Consider the following 13658-nt stretch of genomic DNA (forward strand, 5'->3'; position numbering starts at 1 on the left):
TCTTGAATGTAGACAGAGCTTCAGCAGTTCTGAGTGAGAGGGGGAGGTCATTCCACCACAACGGAGCCAGAATTGAGAACCTCCGCACTGGGACCACCAAGCGAGCAGAAGCAGACAAGCAAAGCGGTCTGTTTGGGGAGTAGGGGTTAATCAAGTCTTGTAAATAGCTAGGAGCAGTTCTACTGATGCATTTGTAGGCAATTACCAGGGTCTCAAATTTAATCCAGGCAGTTATAGGAAGCCAGTGCAGAGAGACAAGTAGAGGGGATACATGGGAATGCTTTGGCAAGTCAAACACAAGTCATGCAGCAGCATTCTGTATCGGCTGCAGAGGTTTGATGGCAGTAGCAGGAAGGCCAGACAAGAGAGAGTTGCAGTAGTGCAGCCAGGATGTCACCATGGCCTGGACAAGTAGTTGGGCAGAGTCTGTTGTGAGGTAAGGATGGATCCTGCAGATGTTATGCAGGATGTATCTGCAGGTCTGAGTTGTGGCTTTGATGTGCTGAGAGAAAGATAGACTTGAGTCAATTGTCACTCCCAGACTCTTAGCCGAGGAGGTAGGAAAAATTAGTAAGTTGTCCAGTTTGATCAATAGATCGTGACAGGAGGACAGGCCAGCTAGGAGGTGAAGAATTTCTGTTTTGCAGAGGTTGAGTTTGAGGAGGTGAACGTGATCAGACATCCAAGCAGAAATTTCTGATGCTCCAGGTGGAAAGAAGAGGAAGAGTTGGGTATCATCAGCATAGCAGTGGTATTTGAATCCATGGGAAACTATGACTGGGCCGAGGGAGGAGATGTAGATCGAGAAGAGAAGAGGACCCAATACTGAGCCCTGTGGAACAACAGTTGAGAGAGGCAGAGGAGAATTACGCGAAGAAGCTCCACCAGACCACTTGATAGGATCTGTCAGATAGGTAGGACTCAAACCATCTGAGTGCCATTCCTTTGATCTCAGGCTGACTAAGAGAGGAGAGCAGAATCTGGTAGTTGACAGTGTTGAATGCTGCAGACAGATTGAGGAGGATGAGGACCGAGGAGAGGGAGGCAACTCTAGCCGACTGGAGGGTATCAGACACTGCCAGAAGTGCCGTCTTCATGGAGTGACTAACTTTTAAACCAGGCTGATATCCATTCAGGAGATAGTTCCAGGTGAAGAATTCTGATAGTTGATCACAGGCCACCTGCTCTAGAGTTTTAGACAGGAAGGAAAGGAGGGAGACTGGTCTGTAGTTTTGGACCGAGTTGGGATCCAGGGAGGGTTTCTTTAACAGGGGTGAAATGAGAGCAGTTTTGAAGGCAGCTGGGAAACAGCCAGAGGAGAGCAAGGAGTTGATGATCTTAGAGATGAAGGTGGAGATTTGCGGGGAGATGTTCTGCAGGAGTGACGATGGGATTGGATCAAGCAAGCAGGTGTGATATCTGTGTGATATCAGGAGGTCAGAGATTTCAGATTCAGAGAGCGGTTTGAATTTGGAGAGCATGACTTCACAGGGAGGTCCAATGCGAAGCAGGCAGGGTGATGCTGAGAACTTGTCCGTGATTGCCTTGATTTTGTCTCTGAAAATCAAAGCAAAGTCATCAACAGTGAGAGAAGAAGGAGGATGGGGCAGTGGAGGACACAGGTGGCAAGGAGTCTGTATGGTTTTTAGTTGCAGACTGTTTTTTGTTGTGGAAGAAGGTTGTTTTAGCTGAAGAGACAGCAGAATGAAAAGTAGCTGAGACTAGTTTGTAGGCATCCAGGTCCGAGCAAGTCTTGGATTTTCGCCATCTTCGCTCTGCAGCCCGGAGTTTGGTCCTGTTAGCACATATCGCATCAGTCAGCTATGGGGTGGCACTGGAGTGAGCTGGTCTGGAAGACAGTGAGCAGAGAGAGTCAAGGGAGGAAGATAGGGCAGAGAGGAAAATACTGATTGAACATAAAATGTAAACTATGTATTACTTAGTATTTGCAATATTTTCTTTAAATTTTAAACTCATCTTATTCAGTAACTGATGTTTCTGTCACAATCACGCACACACCGCAACCAGCAGCACCTGATTCCAGTTAAGCAATCAGAGCACTCATCTATAAAAACCGTCCCCTGCCTCTTCCCCATTGTGGAGTCTCTTTGTAGACAACCGTCCCTCCAGCATTCACAACTCTTCATCAGCACCTTACCTGTCCTCCTCCGAGTTCCTTGCTCCTTGTCCCTGTTCCTGTTTCCCACGGCATCGAACCTCGCTTCGTGTAATGGATCACGTCTTTGGATTCTCCCCTCGGACCCGTTTGCACCTTGGATTGAACCACGCTTGTCCCCGACTGAGAGCATTGCCTTGTCCTGGATATCTTTATCCCCAACGATCCTGCAATTCTGTCCACACCCGGGTCTCCAGTCTGCTATGAGCCACAGTTTCACTCTCAACAAATTCTGATGTTAATTTATGTATTACATGGTTCACCATGAAGACTTGATTGCCATGTTTAAAAAAAGTGAATTAAGTGTAACGGCAATATGTCTGTAATATGCAGCAAATAGAAAATTGGAGCATGCTGCTGGAAAGATGGTCTGCACGGCTGACTGCAGGTGCAGGCATACGATGATGGGACAACGCTATTCAGAACCCCAGCATGTTGGCGGAGTCAAACTCTACAATAAATTAATTCAACAGTAAAGAACTATGCACAAATGACAGTTTATAAAGCTTGTGAAACATAACGATTGTTGCTGGAAATAATCAATCAAGTTTCCCTGTTTGAACTTCTATATAAACTTCATTATGATCACTTGTGTATAACAGCTTTTTAGAGTGATACTTATTACTGAGTTCTTATTGCATGTATCATTTCATTGCTCAAGTGCTATAAAAAGACACAAGAGCACATGCACTTTTTGAAATTATGTTGAAGATTTTCTCCTTCTCTTGCTGTGCAATTGCAGCAAAATTACAATGAAGGGGTAATATGTCTCTGCTTGGATAATAACCTTAACCCAGAGACTTGCATTTTAATAAGGATCTTTTTTGTTTAAACCTTGTCCACTGAATTGCCAGTGTAGGCACCTCCACACCAAAACAGGCCAAAGGATACACAACAGGCTTAGCTAGTGTTTTAATTTCTTTTGTAACAAACAACAGAATAATTATACCTAATACTTTCTTTGGTGTCAGAACATTTTAATATCTTTATGCAGGTGTATGAGAATACAGCAGTTATTTCAATGTTGAAGCATTAATAATCTTAAGATGCTGTGTAGACCGCTGGGGAGCTCTGTCAGCACAAACCTATCCAGACCCTTAAAATGCTCATTTGACTGTTGTCTTTGTCTTTATTTAACGCATCTCTATGTAGCAGGTAATTAAAGCATGCATTATGAGAATGGCACAATCCTGTCTGAACACTGTGCATTAGTTCTGCCTCCAGTATGAGTGCATTAGTAAGATGCAGTGCTGGACACATGCAGATGCCACTGGGGTTGTCTGATGAGGTGTACAGCAGGGAACAGAGCCCAAGATGCAGGCCTTGCAACGCAGCCACGTGAGCAGTTGAAATACACCGAAGCTGCATTGTGCATTCTTAAGTATGATTCCAGCCTCTTAGAGGGGGTGGTGCCTGATGCCTGCCAAGACAGGTGCTTTAGACTCATCCCCTGTTCACATGCTGGTGTGTCTTTCTCTTCAAGTGCACTGTTGCCTCTCTGTTTGCATTTGCCTTTGCATTGGATCTACATTGTAATTCTAATATGTCCTTTACTTGCCATGGTTGTTGGTCATAATTGGCCTACCGGTTCTGGTATCTGAACAAATAAAGGCTTTTTTTTTGTACAATATCATTGTTTCAGTTTCGGTTTTATTTTATTTTTATGGAGTGCTGTTCTCAGCAGAATGATGCAAAGGACTGAACAATAGACAAAGCAGAGCAGTTGTAGAACGGTAATATTGTGTGGTTGAGTTGGTCAGATAAGCCAGCTAGCAGCTGAGGAGGGGAAAACAAAAGCCATGACAAAGGGGGAGAAAAAAGAACCTCTGGGGTCCAAGCACCAGAGGCTGTCTACCCCTCCTGGGCTTTATAATGCAATAACAGTGGATGTATATTGATATGTATGATTTTGTAGTGCTATGTATTGGGCAGCACGGTGTTACAGTTGCTATCTCACAGCCGATGGGTGGTGCAAGAGGCCATGGGTTCAATCTCTGCTCAGTCTGTGTGAAACTTGCATGTTGTCTACATGGGTTTCCTACTGGGTGCTCCATTTTCCTCCCAGAGTCCATAGACATGCTGTTCAGGTTCACCCATAGTGTGTGAGTGACGGAGAGAGTGTGTTTCCCTGATGTATGGATGAGTGATCCGTTGTAAGTAGTGTATCTAGCAGTGTAAGTCACCTTGGTGAATAAGGTGTGTGGGCTGATAACACTTGGAGAAAAGCGTCTGCTAAATATATAAATGTAAATATGTATATTACTAAAGGACCAACATTACAATCAGTGCAAAGCCTGTGGTCCAGTCTCAGGTGACTGATCCAGTTTGGGTAGTGAGGGATTGTCTCACGTGGCATCCAAAGGGTGTTAGCTTCTTGAATGGCTCAGGTGTTCCTGGGGTGCTGCCAAGAGAGAACAACCAGTGACCACAGTACCGATGGGAAGCTAGAGTAAAGGTATATTCAACCTAGATTTCAAAGCAGCGACAGAAAGCAGCGACGTTTTTCGCAGAAGCAGGCAGTGTGTTCCATTTATTACATGGAAATTTTTAATGTTAAAACTGGAAGTAAACTTTTAAAACATTTTTCTTCTTAATGCATTTATCTACAGTAGTTCTGTCTGTATGGAGGCACAGCTGCTAACAAGGGTGCTACATAGTGCCTGAGCTCTGTAATTAGACATACAGTATGTCTGATTCCCTTTCAGCCCAAGTCAAGTTGCATGTTCTAATAAATTTTGAGTGGGTTTCCTCCAGGAATAGTCCGTTTCGAAACCAAAGTATCCCAGGAGGAGTGGTGCTTCTAATTTCCCCTTAATGTTTGAATGTGTGAGTTAGTGTGTTTGTGTGTATGTGACTGCCTAGTAATGGGTTGGGGTCCTGTACGGAGTGTACCATACCTAGTAGTGCCAGTGGTTCCTGGGATAGGCTCTGGACAGCTGCACTGAACAAGTGGTTAATTAATAATTATACAATAATTAGTGTAAATCCTGTATGTCAGGAACTCCATTTAGAAGGTCTTATGTTTTATAATGTATCCTTAATCATTGTAATGCAGTTTGGCTCATGAAATGCATGGCAAGTTATAATTATATATCCGGAAATTCAAATTAGGGGGCGTGGTGGTGCGGCGGGTTTGGCCGGGTCCTTCTCTCTGGCCGGTCTGGGGTTTGAGCCCTACTTGGGGTGCCTTGCGACGGACTGGCGTCCCGCCCTGGGTGTGTCCCCTCCTCCTCCAGCACTGCGCCCTGTGTTGCCAGGTTAGGCTCCGGCTCGCCGCGACCCCGCTTGGGACAAGCCGTTCCAGACAGTGTGTGTAAAATTCAAATTAGCAATTTGCCCAAATGAAAGAAGTAGGAGAATCTATGCATTCTTACCTTTTAAACTGGGATGCAAGTGTAACAGACTTTTTTGTTATAGATTTATTTAAGCTTTTCTAATCTCCAGATTTCTACTCCCGTCTTTAGCAAACACAGTATGCGGAGCTTTGCATGGCTGGCAGGGTCTGGGTTGGTTTGCTAGCAGCCAGGCTCAGGGCTTCTAAACTCAGATAAGACTGAGTCAAACCCTTCGCTCCCAACAGTCCTTGGTGCCAATGCCAGCCTCTCTAATTCGAGGTGTCAGAGAGGATTCTTACCCTGAAAACTTCATTGAGTGCCATTAGTATGAGAGGGAAAGAGGCCCGTAGGGAGCACATCCTTTATGGCTGCGTAGCTTTCTGGGCACACCACCTGCAGCTTTTGCTCTGCAGGAGACCGCCTTTGCTGTTCCCAGATTCTTTTATTACCTACTTCTGGTTCCTGTTTTTATATATTTATTGTTGGAACACAGCAAGGGCAAATAGGGATGAGAATTAAGTGCTTTTGACTTTGGAGCGTTGGCTCAGGGATGCCATTTGGCAGTGGCTCTCGGAGCATGCCCGCGTGTACATTGCTTGAGCCTGTTAAACAGCAGGCTCTGTGGAAATTAGCTCCGCCGTCAGCACTCTGTTTCTGACAAACAGGAAAACACCTCAGTGTTCATCACTTGCTACAACATCAGTCTCTGGGAGCAAATGAGGAAACTCACCGTTAATGTCAGGAATCCTTTTGCTGACAAATTTTGCAGTGTTATAGAGAGCACAGCATGTTTGGCATGTGTCATAGCAGGTAGGTAAGGAGCGTAATTCTGACAGGGCGCTGGCTTCGGTCCCAGCTTGGGGTATTGGTGTGTGTGTGGAGTATGCGTATTTTTCTTTTTTTAGTACTCATGCTTTTTTTTGTTCTTGGTGTCTGTCTGTCTGTCCTCTCCCAAACTCTTAATTTTACCCACAGTAACCTGCCCGTGTTCAGTCTTGAGGAAAAACAATCACATGACCCTCCATGGTGTTAGACTTTGACAGTCCACAGCTCAGTTCCTAAGCAGGGATGTGAATGTGAATGAAGGTCACCTCCTCCATGGACCTCCCTAGTTATTCATTACCTGAACCTTAGTTTTGAAAGGGATGAGTCCATTTTGTACAAAGTGTTCTTTGGGAAATCTCTGGAAAAAATAATTAACTCCACACTTTTTAAATTTTGATAATGTCTGTAGTAAGGGAGTCTAGATAATTGTTCTCTGAGAAATCGGGGTCGCACGGAGGTCACTGCTGAATGAAAGCAATTGTATTCCCAGCTTTTATTATTTTTCCTATGATTCCATACTTATGGGACAGCCTGTAGATTTGAGTCCATTCATCTTTTCACAATTATGATACTGTATTTTTCAGATATTAGACGATCAGATGATTCTGTACTTGCATATGTACAACGTTGTAGCAGAGAGTAATATTAAAACTCCCTATTCAGTCTGTCTGGAGTTTGCATGTCCGCCTCTTGTTTGTGTGGGTTTCCTCAGGCAGTTCAGGTAAACTGGTGACTCTAAACTGCCCATAGTATGTGTGAGTGAGCGAGTGAGCGAGTTGCTTTGGTGCATAGATGAGTGACTAAATGTAGGTACTATACTGTACTGTAGAATATCTAACATTGTAAGTCACCTGTGGTGAAAAGGTGTCAGCTAAATACTACATGGTGTTCAGTTTAAGTTGCTTTGGAGAAAAGCATCTGCTAAATGAATAAATGTAAATGTGAAACTCAAAGGAAATTTGGGTAAAAAATTACCCTTTACCTTGTAAGACATCCTCCAAATCCTTGCTTCAGCTCTCTCCCCCTTGCCCTTCGTTCTGCTACTCCCTCTATTAATAACGGTTCTTATTTGCTTTGGGGGGATTCTGCAGCTCATCTACATACTGGCTGCGGCAGCTGTAGTGCCGATTCTGAGTTAGGCCTAAAAGGACAGAGATGGAGGCACCAACGGGGAGAGGGTTTCATCACTGCTAATGGTGATGTGTCCTCTGCTCAGACACCCTCTGGATATGTCATCTGAACCACTGCAGCCACAGCACTTTTAATATCACTTGTAAACTGACAAAGAAGGGTGAGTGTGGCAGATTGGGTCCAGCGCATGAGTTGCTGCAAGCCATGTCGAATCGATGCTCCCCGTTCTGCACTGAACCATTTTGTATCAATCGACCCTTCACCCCAGCCATAAACTCCCATTTCCAGTGGCTGCGAGCAAACTCTCAGGAGAGCGAGTAGTCAGAGTCGAGGGGCTGCACGGTATGCCTCCCCTCCGCAATGAGCCGTGCATCGGCAGTCAAATATAACACCGCAGTTCTGTGATCTAACAATGGCTTCAAAGTCTGTATTTATTCAGGAAAAAATAAATAGAATTAGAAAATTCAACTCCTCCGTGCGTGGTAGCCAAGTACTTCCTGCTGTGGTTATTCTGAGACTTTACACAAGGGAAGTTGAAAGGACCGTTTTTCGATATAGTCCTCCTATCAGATGCCGCAACGTCATCGTTGATTTTAAATTCTTGTTGTACTTATGACATGTAAAAAAAAAATATTTGGTGAATTTAAGAACATGGGAATGATGTGTGAACTACACGATAACTTGGCTTGTCACACAGTGTCAGGAGTGATTACTAGTCTGAATTTGTAGAGAAAAACACATATTCTGCGGAGTGAGATAGGAAGGTAGCGTTTCTTGTGTGCCATCCCTCTTGGCAATTTTACACCTCTGTCACTATGTGCTGTCAGAGAGCTTTGCACATTTTCATTTTGGTTTAATGGTTGGAGTCCTTTGATGAAGTAAATAGCGTGCAATCTTGTGCATCATCATGTCTATTATTACCCTGCAAAAACATGAAAAATGTAAAGCATTTCTGATAAACATAGCATTTTCTGAGAAACAAACGTAAATGCACCCAGTATAATTCCTGTTAAAACTTTGAGGTCAGAGGCCTTATTGAGTGAACGTGAATCTATCCAGTCTAGGAAAAAGCAAATGAACAGTGTTTATGCTGTGTAACTAAACAAAATTAGTGTAATTTTGGAAGCTGTTTTATTGTTTTATTTTTTAGATCAACTGCTCTGATGTGTTAAGGTTCTTGGTTTTAAAAGAGGTAATTGATAACAAATGAGTTCTGACTGTTACACCAAAGTTTTGTGGAGCATTATAAAACCCAGATGGAAATGCATTGTTTATTATATCATCTACTTCTAAAAACCCTTGTCAGTTCTGACCCTGCATTTCTTTTCTATTTTGTAAAGGTAGATCACCACTACTCATCAGTTGCTGTGAGTTCTGTGGAGATGTGAATGTACTAAAAATTGTTTCTTTGCTTTATCTCTCAGCGATCAAGATGGTATATGAAAGATATTGGGTAAAGTTAGGAATGTGAATTATTTTCATTCTCTCATTTTCACAGAGGTTGCTCAGCTTAATCTTCCAGAGGAGAAGCGAGTGATTGTTTCCACGGTGACAGTAGGACTCAGCTTGGTGTTGTCATGTGACATTCAGGGATCTCAGCAGCCACCTGTAATGTGGAAGAGAAATGGAATCAACCTCAACTTCCTGGATCTAGAAGATATCAATGTAAGCAGTGAATAAGGCCAAATATTTTTATTAATGGCTTAATAAATCAGTTCTTGGGGATCATGTAAAACAACATTGCACGACTACTGCAAAAGGCATTTTAAATTAATATGTGCGACGAGTCTGGCCTTTGATTTTGAGCAATGTAAGAATTATACTTTAATTTTGTTGGCATATATAATGATGTTCAGTGGGTGGTTTAAATGTGTAGTGATTCTGCTTATAGGTTTTAACAGCAGACTACAGTATAATCAATTTTCAATTTAACAAACTATAGTCACCATTTGTCATCATACATTATGGCTTCTTTGATTATTATATTTGTAGATGAAACAGATGTTCTGGTGAAATATCTCTTTAATTTTTGTCTTTTCGTATATCATGAAGTTGTTGCAAAGGAATTTGAAATACTTCTCAACTGGAGGAAAACACTGAAACGGATAGTCCTTTAATGGACTACTATATAACGTGTGTTGACCGTACCTGTGTTACCGACAAAAAGTATGTCTTTCTAGTGTAGCCTCTTTAAAAATTCACAAACAAAAACGGAGTTGAACAGTCTCATCACGTCTTTTTACACTGCTATTTTGGAAATGTTTCTACATCTGTAACCAAAGATATGCTTTTATGTACAGACACCCTCTGGAAAAACAATGGATGCAGGAGAAATAATTCATGTGTGAGAGTGTCTGTTTTATGATAAGTATAAGCTGACAGGTTTTCCAGTGCATACTTCACCTTTCAGTGCAGTAATGATTGCTCACTCTGCATTACCAAGATGACAACCAGCTATCAAAAGCAGAAAGACTAACCCGTCTGTTCTCTATTACGTTTTGATAAATCTATATGCATGTTTGATTTTTTCAAGCTATGTAATTCATTCTACTTTTTAGGGTTGATTGGGTCTTAATTTGAGCCATATTTCTGAATAAAAGAATTTCTGTACTTTCCGCGCTATAGAGCGCACCTGTCTATAAGCCTCACCACCCAAATTTCATAAAATTTAAGAAAAATTACACACATAAGCCGCACCTGACTATAAGCCGCGCCTGCCTATCAGCCGCAGGTTCACACTGAACCACGATATCTTTATGGTACACAGAAAGATGGTACATAGAAAGATTTTTTAAAATGTTTAATTACTAAACACAGCAGTAAAATGAGATAACCATACCGGCTTTTTTCCGAACAGTGCCTTAACACGGCAGTAACGCAGCAGTGAAATTACATTATAGTAACATGCCGGTTAAAAAAATAACAAGCCTACCAGCTGTTGATCGTTAGCCTTTTAAAAAAGTCATTGATCGCTCTCTTCATCTTCCTCACTAAAACCACTGAATTCGTCGTCTTCAGTGTCGGAATTGAACAGCCTCAGAATGACGCGCAAAATGACTGTTCAAAACACAATTAACGTGTGTCAATCAAACTAGCGACTTCCTCGGCGTATTATTTCTCCTGTCTGTCTGTCACGCTCTTGCGCTTCCTGCTAGAGCGCCCGCTATAGGCCGTTAGCCCGTAAAAATATATAGATTAGCCGCATCGTTGTTTAAGCCGCAGGGTTCAAAGCGTGTGATAAAAGTAGCGGCTTATAGTCCGGCAATTACGGTTGTTCTGTTACATTGGAGTAGAGGTTGACATTGTGCGGGAATAAAAGGTGAAGGGTATGTGACTCATTATGTTTCCATTTTAAATCTACTAATTATTGCGGAAGAGAAAGAAAGACTTGGTTATCAGGTGCATGCAGTATAATGTAATGTAGGATTTCAATTAATAATGTAAGGTTTCCATTTCAAACCGTTGTTATAAATAACAGACCATTTTAATTAATGTCAGCCAGATATTAGATTCTCTCATTTAGCAACACTGAGGTAAAATACAAAGTCCCACACATCTTGAGCAGACGAATCTACGACTGACGACACAGCTGACTTAGTTCTGTCTAATCAGAACTGACAATACAAGTGAAGAATTATTCTTCAAAACGAAGAAAGAAATATAGAGGTTTCTGAAGACATAAACAATGCTGTGGCCAGGGAAAGTGCTCAGCCAACAACGGATTCAATTCAATCTAATTAAATGTAATTCAGTTCCAGCTCAGTGATATAAAATATGGTCCCTATGATGAAGATGTTGATAAATATAAAATGAAGTTGTATCTCATTCTAATCTTTAAGTCATTTAAGTAACGGTTTCTAACATTTAAATGTGATTGGAAGATTGGACTCTACACCAACATACATTAATATTTATTTAGTTTATTTTAATCATGAGGTAATTTCAACAACTATAAATTATTTAAATTTACAGCTGCAACTAAACAGCAACTGCATTAGTTCAGCATCAGTAGTCCTGCCTTTTCATTTGAGCAAACCGCAAAAGCTTCATTGAAATATGCTTGCATAATGGAAGGCAAGTACTTAATAAGGAACAGAAAAGCACATCTTAGCACAGTGGTTAAGTGCTTTCTTTCATCAAGAATGATTATTCTTATGTGTCCCTCATAAGACATTTGTTTATTTACATTGACTTAGATTCTTAACGTAACCTCCTTTTGTATTAGGATTTTGGTGATGATGGCTCACTCTACATCACTAAGGTGACAACCATCCATATGGGGAATTACACCTGTCACTTGCGTGGCTATGAGGATCCCTACCAGACACATGTTCTGCAGGTGAATGGTTAGTAAATAGAATATTCACGTTAGCATTTATTTTATGTTGAACTGATATGTGTTGTTCTAAAGAAATGTGTATGTATTTAAACTAAGTGCCCAGTAATGTGACACAAGAAAAATCAGTTTAATTTAATAAGTACATTAAGCTATGTAGTGACAAGTTATTATATCTGACCCAACTAAGTTCATTATATCTTATTCATGGAATGAGATTAAAGTTAATAGCAGTTTCAACCCTGTACAGTAGTACAAAATGGATTGTTATAGACTGCTGGTATGGTTTGTTTAAGTTTCATGTTACACCTTTTTGTGTGTATTGAGCCCCAGTAAACTATATTTGAATTTCCTGGACAGTTGCCTGAATATAATAAAATACTTTTGTTGCTGATTATTCCGTAGTAGGCCGTACTTGTTCAGTCCTTTAACACAAATGAATGTTGTTGTTGATTGCTTGTTTTCCTGCATGCTCCCAGTACCTCCTGTGATCCTAGTGTACCCTGAGACCCAGGCGCAGGAGCCCGGAGTGGCTGCCAGTATGCACTGCTATGCAGACGGCATCCCAAACCCCAACATAGTATGGCTGAAGAATGGCATGGACTTGTCACCCAAGCTGTCAAATCAGCTTTCACTCATGGGTAAAGCAGGCTTCTGTCTTCTCTACAGCTCTTAATTATTAACACATATTTCTAATCTATTACTTCTAACTGGAATTGTGGAACAGAGGTGTGCTGGAACAGAACATTTTTTTTTCTATACGTGTGTCTCTTAAATTCGCCAGATAATAGTGAAAAGATGGAAATTGGAAAACAGTCAAGGAAAGCCAGTTAAGATAGTGCAAGTGAATTCGGGAAGATTACTGCCGTCTGAAAATGGTACTGGGAAATTAGAAGAAGTAACAATTAACAGTACTTATTTCAAATATTAAAATACTTAAAAGTCATATGAAATTTAAGTGACAAAATATGCGCCCAGGAGTAGAAAGTGGTGTTCCACTGTGGCATTGTTCAGAAATGTTAGATAAGAAACAAACATAAATAACAGGACTGATTCCCATGGTGGCTAGATTAGAAAGGAGGCCTTAACAAGACCATCTTTAGAAATTGCGAGTTATAATAGAGAAGCACCACAACAGATAACTCAGGTTCTACTGAGAAAGTTATTTCAGCTGAGTAACGAAATCCAAAAAGTAGTAATGAAAGCCTTCAAAATAGATGGAAAACACAGGGATAGGGCACAAATAAGACTGCAGCATAACATGAATACAAATTTCTTGGAAAATTGCTGGTTTCTTAAGGCCAGTGTGGTTTGTGGCCTTGGAGCAAACTGTAAATATCCGAGTGACAAACGAGGGCAGTGGGGATGCAGCAGAAAGTTACAAATGTGCCAGCTTGAAAATCAGAGTCAGGGGTCAAACTCAGTATAAATATAAATTGAAAAAATTGCAGAAAAATTATTAAGCAAACTATGCATAATGCAGAAAACGTATACAAAAGTACAACATTTAGTCTAGCAACAACTGTGAAAAATAGAAAACATGCGTATCTATGTTTAAGGCAATGTTTAGAAGACAGTGGAATTTACATCTTGGTGCTGCTTATGTCTTCTTGGGCTAAATAGTAATAGTAATGCACCACTAAATTCATTTCTTCTTTATTGTGGAACATGGTAAAGCTTTGCTAATAAACTGTGTTTGTTTCTAGGAGGCCCAGTTACAGTTCCACAGGTTGGCAAATTTCTATTTGTTGATAGGGTCACAACTCATTAGCTCCGCTCTGTGGGGAAATCATGATATCCTGATGAGTTCATTATGATGGTGGGAGTGTCGACACGCAGACTGCAAGGAACACAG

General features: G+C 41.3%; 1 protein-coding gene across 1 annotated transcript in view; it reads left to right on the top strand.

Annotated features, from left to right (window-relative positions):
• Positions 1-13658, top strand: part of LOC108929681 (follistatin-related protein 5-like) — a 59535-nt gene that overhangs the window by 35415 nt on the left and 10462 nt on the right. The window contains exons 5-7 of the mRNA XM_018744368.2: positions 8966-9132; positions 11693-11813; positions 12283-12444. Coding sequence (XP_018599884.2) covers positions 8966-9132; positions 11693-11813; positions 12283-12444 — 450 coding nt within the window. The remainder of the gene's footprint in view (positions 1-8965; positions 9133-11692; positions 11814-12282; positions 12445-13658) is intronic.

This window comes from Scleropages formosus, chromosome 13 (assembly GCF_900964775.1).
Source record: "Scleropages formosus chromosome 13, fSclFor1.1, whole genome shotgun sequence".
In the NCBI taxonomy this organism is placed as follows: domain Eukaryota; kingdom Metazoa; phylum Chordata; class Actinopteri; order Osteoglossiformes; family Osteoglossidae; genus Scleropages; species Scleropages formosus.